The following is a 14,221-nucleotide window of genomic DNA, read 5'->3' on the forward strand; positions in this document are numbered from 1 at the left end:
ACAATACACTAATTGGTCATACACTTGACCGAATTCCAAAAGCGACGGTGGAAACCTGAGAATGTAACCGAGAAACTCCTGTAAAGCCAATCGGACCGGCGATACATTCCTTAAATTATCGATCGCTCCCTTTTCATCAACCACGAAACCAAAACATGAATTTTAAAATTTTCAATCAAGCAAAAATCCTAGTGATACATATCCTGTAAAAGTTGCCCAATACGCAAACTCGGTTGAGCGAAGGAATCAACCTTTCTGAGTCTGGATTGGCAATTTACAAAGTTGAAGTAGAAGAAAAGCGTCACGAGAAATAACCTATTCCTGGAATAAACTGAATTGTCTGCCTTCGCACTAATTCCCTACGGAACGAGCCACGAACGGAAGCTAATCAGACTTATTCCTTTCAATAAATTGAACTGACTGCCTTCGCACTAATTCCGTACGGAACGAGCAACGAACGGGAGCTGATCAAAATATCGAACATCAACTAAGCGGGAGGATCAACGAGTACAAGATCTTCACGAACTCCGAGCGCAAATTATACAACTATTGCTGCGAACGTTGGAAGACTTGAATCTGAAGAACTCTCGTCAGTCGATTCAATGGAGGTGGTTTCGGACTACTTAATCGTAAGACACGATTCCAAAGACTACTTGCTTTATTCAGAGAACCTTGGGTTTTTATACAATTTTAGTTTATCCTAAATCTACCCTAAATTTAAGTCTAACGTGCGAAAGAAAGAGAAGACTATAAACGTCCTTGCTTCTTTTCATACAAGTCCTTTACCTATCGCTATCTGTATTTCAAAACATACGATATCCATAACTGCATTCTAAGAGCAACGGAGCCTAACGCGATAAGAATGTGTGCGATTGTTTTCGGTTCCTTTCCTTTCTACTAGGTTTTATTGCACCAGGTTTTATTGCACCCGCTCCCGATAGGATTGTTATTTTAGGATCTTACACACGGTTCGCTCTTATCGTATAGTGTTTTTCTTCTGTCCTTCTTTCGATCGTTTACGATATTGAAATTAAATTGCTAAATTCTTTCGATTTCTTACATTTCCCCTTCCGTAAATCTACCTGCTCGAATTTACACTTCAAAGAATTAGCAATTGTATAAGTATTCAGTTGTTTTTTTTTTTATAAATTTTTGTTAGCTATTATCTAATTCACTTTTAATTATTTTAATTCACTAATTCACATTATTTATACTCTTGGTAAAATTCGTCCACAAATGGGTTGTGTTGTCGTATCTTCCATAGGTATTGCCGTCTCCCTGGTCGTAGTATTATTGATGTCATCAGATGGTTCAGTCTTCCTTGAATTGATTGATGTTTCACGTAAATGTCGTACTGCATTCCGGTGAGAAAGAAACGTTGTGAGTGAATCCCAGCAAGATGCCATCAATTGCCAGCCGAATCCATATATGTCGTATAGAATTCTGCCGTGCATGATTGTATCGACGATAAACTTTATCATCCTGCCCATCATATATAGACCAATCGCCGTTGATGTGATGTTTCCGAGCCATGTAGACCAAGACATAAGCCGCATCCAATACCTTGTTATTGCATCGTCGATTACATCTCCAGATACTAAGGCTCCGAAGTTGAATCCTTGATCATTGGGTCGTTGTCCAATCAGCACCTTGTGTATTACATTCGTTGCCACTCTACGATCTCCTTGTTCATAAATCATATCCCTCATCTTTTTAAGATTGTCTGCATCATAGACACCACTTTGCATTAGATTTGGAAGAGGTGTGTAGGACCATGTTGTAACTATGTCCGACACTAATTTCTCTGGTGGAGTTGTTTCACGTAATCGTCCATCAGTTGTATACCATTTTCCTCCGAACATGAATTTTGCTGGTATTAAAGGTGTGCAATCTATTTCAATCCCGCGGTTCTGGAGTATTCTTGTCACAGGTGCCAAAAACATCGACCTGTTGTTAAATTCAACTGGAATTTCTTGGAAGCATCGCGCTTCGGATCTTGGCGTAACAAATACTGGTTTGCATTCAATAACATGAAGCACTTCCCCAGCAACAACTGCTGTATATCCTGACCTCTTCATTATGCTCGATACAAACTCCGTTGGATTGATTCTTGCTAATGTCAATTTAGTTTCCAGTAGAGTCTTATCTAGTTTGCACATCTCTGTCATAACCGAATTGTATACGTCGTCTAATTTCTGACCAATGTAGTTTTCGACGAATGTTATTTTCGAATTGAAGTAAGTAAATAGATCATTATTTGAACCTGACGTAGGTTTTCTAACAAATGGCGATCTCATGTTGGATAACTCCAAAACTAATATTCTGGGATGGTCTGTTTTAAACCCAACGTGTCCACATATATATGTCCTTGCTGTAGTTTTTATCGAAAATAAATGTCGTTCCGATATTGTGCTGTACACTACAACCTCTCCAATGGTTTTCATTTGGTTATTCGTTGTTTTGTTGACAACTCCTTCAAAAATAACTTCAAACTCGCTTTCTTCACATCTACGGTTCATGTCGATGTCCCAAGTTAGATAGCCTTCTTCAGCGTCCAAACAACGTCCATGTGTGTATGTACACGTTAAACCTCCTTTCAACATTATCTGGCTACTTTCAATGTCTACAGAGGCGACATAATCTTGAAGTGTAATCGTATATTCATAATATACTAAGGCGTTTGTCCACGCGTATAACGGCGTTTTGTACACTCCTCCACTGCAGGAACTGCCAGTTATTGATCCTACCACCAATACTTGACCTCTATTTGTGCTGTTGAGATTCAATTCCTGAATAACAGTGTTATCGGCTAGTGTAACTGCTCCACTATAGTGAGCTTTTCGACATTCCTCGGATGAAAACTCCTTCACGATGTAGGCAAAGCCGTGTTGATAATCAGAAGTGTGGGAGTGCATACCACAGTGTCGAATCGACCTCTTGATGATGACTTTACATTGAAATACCTTTGTTTGAATTTTCGAATTTCTTTGTAACATTTGTATCCGAAGTTCCGTTGTTGTCAGGTTAGTTGTTGGCGGTAAGCAAGATGCCACATCCAACAAAGAATATGAAGTCATATTTACATCTGCATTGGCACAGTCGTATGCGATCAATCCATGAGATGTTGAGCCTAGTACACTGCATCCCACGAATAACATTGCAGCAATCAACAGTTGCATGAGCGTTAACCGGTTAACTGTATCTGATTTCCATCTTATTTTCCTTCTAGATTCGCCTTTTTGAGAGTAATCCGATTGTACCAAAACTTTTGAAGTTTCCGCTGTTAATACAGTTGTAGTACAAGGATTGATTCGTCGTTTCTTTTTCTTCGGCTCAAATTTCTCACAATTCACACTGCTGTTTCTTTCAATAACTTGATGGAGTGCGGTAAATGAGGTGTTCATTTTGTTTACTTCTTTAGACGTTATGTCTTTCAGAGCGGCATCCTTGCGTATATTCAATACTGCTAGCTTATGTGCTGCTCGTTTAAAGGTCCCTTTGGGTGTTTTAACGAACGCTGTACGTACTTGGCCGTCTTTTCCTTTTATAACTCCAGTTACTCGTCCTCTCAACCATAGGCCCCAACGTATAGTACTGTCTGTTATCAATACTATGTCGTCTATTTCAATGGGCTGAACTTTATGCGTCCATTTTTGTCGCGATATTAATGTTGGTATATATTGTTTCTTGAATCGATCCCAAAACTGTTGACTGTAGTGGTTCACTAGTTCCCATTGAACTCGAGTGAGGTTGTTGCTGTCCAAATTTTGAGGTGGAACGTATTCACCTGCCCGTCCAATTAGGAAATGGAACGGTGTTAGAGCCTCTTCCACATCATTATTGCACGGTATGTGTGTTAGTGGGCGACAGTTTAAGATAAACTCTACTTGTATTAGAGCTGCTCGTAACGTTTCAGGATAAGGTGTCCGACTACAACCTATCATATAATATAAATTGTCTTTAATAGTTCTGATGAGTCGCTCCCAAACTCCTCCAAAGTGCGGTGATGCTGGTGGGTTAAAGGTCCATTCTATCTTCAGTTTTACAGCTTCAGATTTCGACATCCTTTCGTCGATTTCGTGGATTAGTTTGTTTAGTTGTTTTTCAGCTCCAACAAAATTTGTGCCATTATCGCTGTATACATGTTTGATCTTTCCACGGCGGTTTTGAAAGTTTTTAAAACACATTAGGAAGTGATCTGTATCTAACTTCTCAGCCATTTCAATATGCACGGCTCTCGTAGTCATGCATGTAAAGAGCACGCCCCATCTTTTCTCTATTGATCGTCTTACCAATACTTCAAAAGGACCGAAGTAGTCCACTCCAGTATTCGTGAATGGATGAGCATACAAATCTACTCTAGCTGCCGGTAATGGTGCCATTTGAGGTGGCAAAGGTTTAGCTTTCATTATAATGCATTTAGAGCAGTCCGTTTTTATTTTGTTGAGAACTGTACGCATGTGTGGTATATAATACCGTAATTGTAATGCTCCAAGTACTACGTTATCCGAACGATGAAAGTATTTTTGATGATATTCAGCAACGATCAAACGTGTTCCATGGTCTTCAGCAGGTAAAATCACAGGATGTATTGTATTCATTTGCAATTTAGTTGCATTTTCGAGACGACCTCCAACTCTCATTACGTTATATTCATCTAGTATTGGAGTAACCGCTGATAACTGTTTATTTCTAATATCAACATAACCGTTTAATTCAATGTCATGAATTTCCTTAGCGAAATGTGTCATTTGTATTTTACGAAACACAACTCTTTCTGCAATTTTTCGATCCTCATATGTTATATTGCGATTAAAATTAGATTGTATATTCAATCGTTGGTTTTTCTTGTATTGCAGCCAATCAACATATTTTTTCACAACACATACATGGTGTATCAACACATTCCAACTGGAGTATCGTTTGATTCCGATGAATATAGAACTTGTTTGGTGCAATCCCACTACTTGTCTCAACTCTTCCGTTGACTCCTTAATCTTCCTGTTAGGATATTCGATCACTGGCTTCTTAAGGAATTGAGGTCCTTTTGTCCATATAGATTGCCCTTTGAAATCTTTTGTAGCTTCGTCGGCGGGATTTAATTCAGACGGTATATAACGCCATTGCTGTATATTGGTTGTATCTAAAACCTCAGCAACTCGATGAGTGACGAATATTTTATATCTTCTATTCTTCGGTTGTAACCATGACAAAACATTTTCCGAGTCTGTCCAGTAGGTAATACTATCTATTTTAATTCGTTGCTCGTTCTGAATGGTATTTGTCAATCTGGTTCCTAGTAAGGCTGCTTGTAGTTCCATTTTTGGAATAGACAACTGATGAATAGGTCCGACTTTTGCCTTTGCTGCCAATAATCGTATATAAACCGAGCCGTTTGCAATACAACGTAAGTATATAACTGCAGCGTATGCTCGTTCAGATGCATCTACGAATGTATGTAGCTCCAATTTTCCTGCTCCATCCGGTATTATACACCTGGGTATTTTTACGTTAGAGGCTTGTTGAATTTTCGCAAGCCAATTTTGCCACTGTTTGCTCAAATGTTTGGGTACTTCATCATCCCAGTCTAACTCGTCTTTGTGCAGCTCTTGAAGCAAAATCTTTCCCATTATCGTATAATTTGATATCAATCCTAATGGATCATACAAACTCATAACAAATGCTAACACCTCTCTTTTCGTGGGTAATCGTAGCGTTTGTCTTACTTCATTGCTCAGCTTCTTCAACGATAATCGATACCCGATCAAATCCAGTTTCGTGTTCCAATAGACACCAAGAACTTTTTCAGCACATGAATCCTTATCCTCTATTACCTTAATGTCGGTAGATTGGATCCGATCGCTGGATAAATTGCTCAGTAATTCCTTACTGTTCGATATAAAGTTTCGAATGAAGAATCCGCCATGTTGGTGTATATCGATGACGTCTTTGGTAATAGCGGTTGCCTCTCGAATGTTTGTAAAACTATCCAGATAGTCATCCACATAGTGTTGTTTTTCAATTGCCAGGGCTGCTTTCGGTTTCGATTCCATAAATGCTGCAGCGTTTTTATTTTTCACTGCTTGCGCGCATGATGGTGAACATGTCGATCCAAAAATCATTACCTCCATAATGTATACATCAGGTTCTCGATTGTTTTCACAATCTCGCCATAAAAATCGTTGAGCATGCTGATCCTCCGGTTTTATTTTGACTTGGTGGAACATCTCTTGAATATCTCCACAAACTGCAATACGTCCCTCTCTGAATCGCAGCAATACTCCAACGAGTGATGTAGTAGCATCAGGTCCAGACAAAAGATTAGAGTTAAACGATACGCCATTTATTTTTGAAGCTGCATCAAATACCAATCTTGGTTTTGGAGGTATTTTATTCTGGTTGTGAACTATAAAATGCGGGAGATAGTATGTTCTCGGAACCGCGTTAATTAGCTCTGAATGTGCTAGTTTTCTAGCATATCCCTTTTTCACATAATCAGCGAAGGTATTGATAGCCCAATCCTTCAATTTTTCATCTTGTTTCAATTTATTCTCCATAATCACCAATCTCCGTAAGGCTGTATGATAGCTGTCCGGAAATTGTACATCTTTGGTTTTCCATAGCAGACCGACCTCGTAACGGTTGTCTTTTAGCTTGATGGTGTTGTCGAGAATCTGTTGTGCTCTTTCTTCCTCTGGTGATCTTGGCAGTTTTTCCACTAATTTCACTCCAAAATCGTCGATTGAGAAGTATCGCTGCATCATTTTGCTCATCTCCTGTTCTTCCTGGATGACCATTGTATAATCTTGACGGTTTATGTTATACTCCTTTCCGTATATCACCCATCCGAGTCGCGTTTTTACTGCCATAGGACCATTTCCTTTTACCGTCTTGATGGCACTCAGTAATTCGCTGTTGTCCAATCCAATTAACAATGTAGGCTGAGCTTCCTTATAATCTTGAAGCGGAATGTCCTTCAAGTAGGGATAATTCTTGGCAATTTGTTCCATGTCAACTGTTTGGATAGGAAGATTTAGATCATGCATAGTCCGGGCCATCACTGGTTTTCCTATGCCCTTTATCCAGAATTTTACCCTCTTGCTTGAGCAGGATTTTAAACAATCCTGTGTCCATTTTAATGTAAGCGGGTCAACTTTTCCTTCCAACTCTAACATGTTAGCCATTCTCTCGTCCAATAGTGTTACTGATGATCCTGTGTCCAGGAAGGCGTAGGTGTCTATCATTCTTTCGCCGTTTTGGACTGTTATAGGAACTATTTGATAGTAAAGGTGTTCCTTGCGTTGTCGATGAATATTCGTGGTTTCTTCGGGACCTCGTCGTACGTCAGCAGCCGTATCCTGATTTCTTTTATACTCCGATCTTTGATGAAGTAAGCGATTGTGCTCCTTGTTGCACCCATCGATTCCACATATTCCTTTCATGCTACAATTTCTCATAATGTGGTCATTGGAGTTTAGGCACTTGAAACAAATTCCTTTTTTAGCCAAAAACTCTCTACGTTCCAATGTTTTCATTTGTTTGAAATTCTTACATTGGAATAGCCTATGACTGGCTGAACAAAGTGCACATTTCATAGTTTGATGAACATTAACTCGAGGTTTCCTTTCCGTAGTCGACACACTGTTATTAGACTTTTGCATCATACGGGCTATTCTTGAATGTGGCAATAACCACTTATTCAAATCGTTGAGTGTTGGGATCGAAGTGTTGCTTTGGATCACTTCAACCCATTTCACTTGTATCGTGTATGGCAGCTTCTCTATGATTTCCTCTATTAAACGATGATCACGTAGATATTCCTTTTGGCCCAGCGCCTCCATATTCACCACCATGTTATCTAGTGCGTCTGATATATCCGGAACTACGGTTCGGCTGTCCTTTTTGATACGTCTCAGGTCGTTCAGAAGTTCTTTATATACAAGATCCTTCCTTCCAAAGCATTCTTCCAGCTTTTCGATTATTTTCGGAACATTCTCTGAGTTAATCATCAATTGTTGGACGGTTTTATACGCGTCCCCTTTCAGAACTTGTTCCAGGCGGTTGAGGTTCTCTAAATTTGAGAAACCTCCCTCTGCCGTTGTATCATGGAATGTTTTCTTAAATTTTGGCCAATCCTTTGATGCGCCAGAAAATCTGGGTAGGGTCGTCAATGATTGCCTCTTTAAATATATAGTCCAGTCACTAGACATACTCACTGTTTGGGTAAATGATCGATCCGTGGGCTGATTTGTTACTTGGCCCGAGGATGACGTTGAGCATTGGCCTTTCATAGTCGCCATTAATTTGTCCATTGCATCCAGTTGTTGTTTTATCTGCTCATCTTTCTTCCGAGCAGATATTTCCAATGATGCTAATCTTTGTTGGATCTGCACGCATTTCGGGCAGATCCATTTTTCTTCCGCTGTCGGCGCGACCGTTAAGTTAACACAACCGATGTGGAACCATCGGTCACAATCGTCGCATTCAACCATATCCTGTTTATGGTCTGGTTCCGAGCACAAACGGCAATTTCCGTTTTGATTTTCCACGAAACGTATCATGGTGTTGCTTTCAAGATACTCAGCCGTTGAAATAATGTATAATTCTCAGGATCCGTTTCCAGTTGTTTGTAATTACACTTTGCTCACTTTTCAAGGCGTTGAGCCTTTTTAAGCTTTCTTAAGCTTGAGAGATTTATTTTCTCGCTTTCAGGTTAGCACACTTTCAGAAAGCTTTTTAAACTTTTAGTCCTGTTGGATTTGTTTATCCAACTTGCTCACTCTTATGGCGTTGAGCACGCGCATAAGCTTCTATTAAGCTTTTAATCCTGTTGGGTTCTCTATCCAACTGGCCCTTTGCTCATTCTTATGGCGATGAGCACGCACTTATGAGTTCGTTGGTAATGAAAGGCTCCTCCTCTCTGGAGCCACCAAATGTAAAAGTTGCCCAATACGCAAACTCGGTTGAGCGAAGGAATCAACCTTTCTGAGTCTGGATTGGCAATTTACAAAGTTGAAGTAGAAGAAAAGCGTCACGAGAAATAACCTATTCCTGGAATAAACTGAATTGTCTGCCTTCGCACTAATTCCCTACGGAACGAGCCACGAACGGAAGCTAATCAGACTTATTCCTTTCAATAAATTGAACTGACTGCCTTCGCACTAATTCCGTACGGAACGAGCAACGAACGGGAGCTGATCAAAATATCGAACATCAACTAAGCGGGAGGATCAACGAGTACAAGATCTTCACGAACTCCGAGCGCAAATTATACAACTATTGCTGCGAACGTTGGAAGACTTGAATCTGAAGAACTCTCGTCAGTCGATTCAATGGAGGTGGTTTCGGACTACTTAATCGTAAGACACGATTCCAAAGACTACTTGCTTTATTCAGAGAACCTTGGGTTTTTATACAATTTTAGTTTATCCTAAATCTACCCTAAATTTAAGTCTAACGTGCGAAAGAAAGAGAAGACTATAAACGTCCTTGCTTCTTTTCATACAAGTCCTTTACCTATCGCTATCTGTATTTCAAAACATACGATATCCATAACTGCATTCTAAGAGCAACGGAGCCTAACGCGATAAGAAATGTGTGCGATTGTTTTCGGTTCCTTTCCTTTCTACTAGGTTTTATTGCACCAGGTTTTATTGCACCCGCTCCCGATAGGATTGTTATTTTAGGATCTTACACACGGTTCGCTCTTATCGTATAGTGTTTTTCTTCTGTCCTTCTTTCGATCGTTTACGATATTGAAATTAAATTGCTAAATTCTTTCGATTTCTTACATATCCACTTTTGAAATATACAAAATATTTAAACTGATTGCTGTTATGCTTGCTGATCTTTCACCAAGCTAATTTTCTGCGTTTAGAAACAAAACTGAAAATTCCATGACACGTGTTAGAGAGAGGGAAAAACAAAATACATATCTCACGTAGTCGCACCATGCAAGCCATGAGCCATGATTGCCTCTGTAGCGACACCACCACTACGATACATGAGCTTCGGACTTGTTCAAGTAAATTCGCATGCGAAAACGCACGAGCAATATTTGTCAACATGACCGATTCGGCTAGTCGAAGGTACGCAAAATATTCATCACAAACACACGCACCAAAAAGAGAACCTTTCAATAGGGCTCTCGCTACACATACATGCAAAGCATCTGTTGGGCCAACATCATTTGTTTACATTTGTAGCTTCTATGCGACAGAAGCGGATTCATCATCAATCGACGTTCTTGTAGATGATTTAAATATGGTTGCGATCTTTCTATTAGCGCGAAATATTTCATAGAACTAACATGAACTTTGTGAAACAGTTAGGCAAGCTATTTACTGAACAAGAGCTTTCGTGTGACGCATATTACTTAGCTTACTAGCACCTATTTCGCGATGTTCGTTGGGCGACTTTCCCACTAGATTTGAATCGAAGAAATAACAGGAAAGGATTACCAGCATGTTCGGGTCTAGATTCAACACATAGAGGCTCGAGGCCACGTTCAAATGCCTCCTTGTAGTTTCCATCAATTATCCAATTGATGGATTTTCTTCGTTTCTGATCAATTTTCTTATAACCATATTTCACTTCTCCGCAGAGCATTCAGGTACCCGGAATTCATATTTGAGGGTTGGTTGATCTTTCTGGCTGAATATGTTCTTGATTTCAATATAATCATATGCTTTTTTGGCGAAACTAACCACCGATTAAGGATATCTACACACGAATATTCATTATAGTTTACTTCTTCATGGGACCAGCATTTCAGGGCAAAAAGCACAAAGTCTAAATGGAACCTAATATACAATACAATCTATACAGTCTATACAATCGCAATGTGCAATTTGCATTATTTCTGTGAAACTTTTTGAATAATCAATCTGCTTCCATTGATATGGATCAGAGCCATAACAGAAATTTCTATTTTTCTCCTTGTTTATGGCTTTAACGCTAAAAGTAAATATTTTTATGTAAAGAGACATATACTCGCATGTTATTAATATAGTGTAGCGCGTAATTTCTATGACTATTTCGCTAAAATAATTATTTAAACAAAGATCAATCTTGTCGATTTCGTTTCTTTTCTTTGTTTTTAAGAGGCTTTAAACTTTGCAGTTCATTCGCCTCCATCAATCTTGTCGATCCATATAAATCCTATGCAGCGATCGCTTTTGCCTGCCCAACAGATCAGTAATACATATGCACGCTGCAAGCGCACTATCCAACATGCGCCGATTAGGAGCAAGATGAAACTATAAAAACGAACTCTCACCAACCCCAACACACACGAATTGAAAAAAATGGGCTTGTCTGATTTTTTGAATCACTATCTTTTTTTATTTTTTCGGACATATTCAAGGATATTCCACAAGTCTCGAATTCACTAGGTAAAAAGCACATCCCAAACTTCGATACAAAACACAAGCACATCAAATACGGTGTAAAGAACATGTGTATCCGTTCTTCTACACACATTTTTCAACACTCGCGAAGAAAGCGTTATGATGGAAAGCCTCGTTCGACATTAGCCAAAAAAAACACTTCCAGAGCCTCCGAATTTCACTACTCCTTAAGAGCCCCCGCATACTACAGACTTTCTGCCAACCAACAGTTTGGTCGGCCTTTTGGTGCAAAACCCGACCCAACTGAATCGGTGCAATGTGCGCACATGCATACCTCTCCGTACTGATTAAGAAGTCGACCAAACTATCAGCGGACAAATCAGTCTGCAGTCTGCGGGGGCTCTAAGACGTGTCAGAAACTCAAAACAACCGATAATTTAATCAATTATATACCCAGTGCATATGGTGGTAGAGGGAAAAACAAACGCGGAGCTATGTAAAACACGTCTACACCCGACGACTAGCCGATCGAGACTCCCCATTGCACAATGGTCCAGGCATTTAAGTGGAAATTAGCATTTAGAGCTCGACAGTTATTCTCTAGACAAAAACTGTCTCAGACAAAGCTGTTACATGTGATAGAGCTCTCATTTTTATGTTATCAAAATTAGGGTGACCAAAATTGTCCATAAAATAAAAAATCTAACTTTCTTATCTTTATAGATAGAGGTAAACATAGTTCTACAATATTGTAGTCCTAGTTATTTGAAACATCTTTGTAGAACAAAGAACAAAGTTTTCTATATCTTGAGATAAGTGATATTGCGCCAATTTTTCTATATTGCGTTAGGGTCACCATGAAAAACTGTTTTTTTTGCTCTAACTTTTATATCTCAAAATCTACGTACAAACTGTCTTCGAATGACTTTTAGAACATATTAATACAAACATTTTTCGGTGCACAAATTGTCAATATTTCAACTTCACTCAAAATTATTGATATTTCTTCCCAAAAAATACGCTCTCTTCAATTACTTGCTATTCTTTCTGGGCCACACATAAAAAAAGTTTGCTGACGGAATTTGAAAGAACAAGTTTCACTCTATATTATGTGATTTTTATGATATAGATATGCTATTTTTTGTATTCCAGTAAATTAAAATTGAAATCATGAGTTTTTGGGTGAAAACCCATCAATAACTTTGAGCAGGATTAAGATATTGACAAATTCTGCATCGCAAAATGTTGGTATTCATAGGCTCTAAAAGTCGTATGGTCACAAAGATCAACGGAATTTTGGTCAATTGGCGGAATATGTTAACCCTTTTGCACTTGTTCATCATTGGGTTCTAGGACGCTCGGCAGAGTAGTGAAATTAATTAAAACTTCTGGAAAATAATTTGTAGGCTAAGGGGTTAACATATAGACTTAATAATAGCTACAGATGCATTTTTTCAAATTACTGGTTCTTTTATCGCACCAAAGACAGGGTTTTTGTTTATCTGTATTTACAAATTACACATTGAAGTTTGGATAATTGTGCAATTTGGAACCGGTAAACCTTTCTTACACCGGTTATGAAATTTAATAAACACAAACGAGATGTATGTTTCTTACCGATAAGTATGCGCCAGCGCGTTCAGTTCCGTGAAAGACCCGTATGTACGAGTCTTGTTCATTTCGATAATGTAATCATCGAAGTTCCCATTAATTCTCTGCTCATTTAAAAATATATTGTAACTTATTTCTCTAAATTCTACATTAAAACCAACCTTTTCATACATATGGCGTTGTTCTCGCATGAAATTCACACAATCGGTTCTAACCTTCTCGTGGTATAGTTGCACATCGAAAATTTGTTCCGAAACCACTCTAAATAAGCATGTAGAATCTCGTGCGGTATGTTTCCGATAAAATCCTTCGCGTTCTAAAAATTGGTCGTATGGATCTGGAGCTTGACGACTTCCAGACGAAAACGGTCGATTTGGAATATCCATTATCGCTGAAAAATTAGGATTGTATCAATCCAATGCAATGAATTGGAATAAACTTAAACCGAACTCACTATCAACTATTTTTTCTCAACTATTCCTATGAGTAAGACCTGCTACAAACTGCAATTTAATACTTTTGAGCGATATTACGATCAAGCAGTATTCTTTATCATACTCGCTTTTTAAGATGGCGATTAAAATATAAATTGAACTGACGCAGTCCCTTTCAGGGACTTGCATACATGTAGTAGTTTAGCGAGTTTAGCTTTGAAGCATAAAGTGCGATTCACATACAACATCCACGTCACGTTCACGTTCCGTCACGTCACGGTGCGTCAATTATTCTTCCATGCAATTCCTGTTGAAGCATTCACATACACCAGCAACGGCAAGTCGAAGTTGCCGTTGCCGGTGTATGTGAATGTTTGCATAAGAACTGCTTGGAAAGATAATTGACGCAACGTGACGGGACGGAACGTGAACGTGATGTGGATGTTGTATGTGAATCGCACTTAAATGCTGAGGGCAAGCCCAAGATGTGTGGAATAAAGGTGTGACCGTGTCGTCAATACCCTTAGAAAAATCCTCGGTCGAAAACTACTAAATACATTTGGTAATGCAAAATTAGTAGAATGTACAAATTTTTTGTACATATTGTCAACAAACCCGCATCCCTACCAGAGATTAGTATATTTTACTCGATAACATTAGTAAGCTTGGATATTGTCATATCTGAAAACTGGTGATAAAAGCGCGTATTAACCATTTTCATTGTTCCCATAAGGCAATACGGAGGTATAATAAGGATATAATTCTGATACGTGCATTTTCGGCGAGAAAATGTAGCCGATATTGGGCTTCCGAATCATGGTTCTGCTT

At 38.9% G+C, this 14,221-nt stretch overlaps 1 protein-coding gene across 2 annotated transcripts in view; it reads right to left on the bottom strand.

Moving 5' to 3' along the window:
- The window catches only part of LOC129770926 (protein ovarian tumor locus-like), a 79,146-nt gene extending 65,586 nt beyond the window's left edge, over positions 1 to 13,560 (bottom strand). For both annotated transcript variants that reach the window (XM_055774136.1, XM_055774129.1), the window contains exons 1-3: positions 13,414 to 13,560; positions 13,121 to 13,350; positions 12,966 to 13,063 (exon numbers count right to left, since the gene is read on the bottom strand). In XM_055774136.1, the coding sequence (XP_055630111.1) occupies positions 12,966 to 13,063; positions 13,121 to 13,345 (323 nt within the window). In that variant the 5' untranslated portion in view covers positions 13,346 to 13,350; positions 13,414 to 13,560. The remainder of the gene's footprint in view (positions 1 to 12,965; positions 13,064 to 13,120; positions 13,351 to 13,413) is intronic.
- Between the last annotated feature and the right edge of the window lie 661 nt (positions 13,561 to 14,221).

This window comes from Toxorhynchites rutilus, chromosome 1 (assembly GCF_029784135.1).
Source record: "Toxorhynchites rutilus septentrionalis strain SRP chromosome 1, ASM2978413v1, whole genome shotgun sequence".
In the NCBI taxonomy this organism is placed as follows: Eukaryota; Metazoa; Arthropoda; class Insecta; order Diptera; family Culicidae; genus Toxorhynchites; species Toxorhynchites rutilus.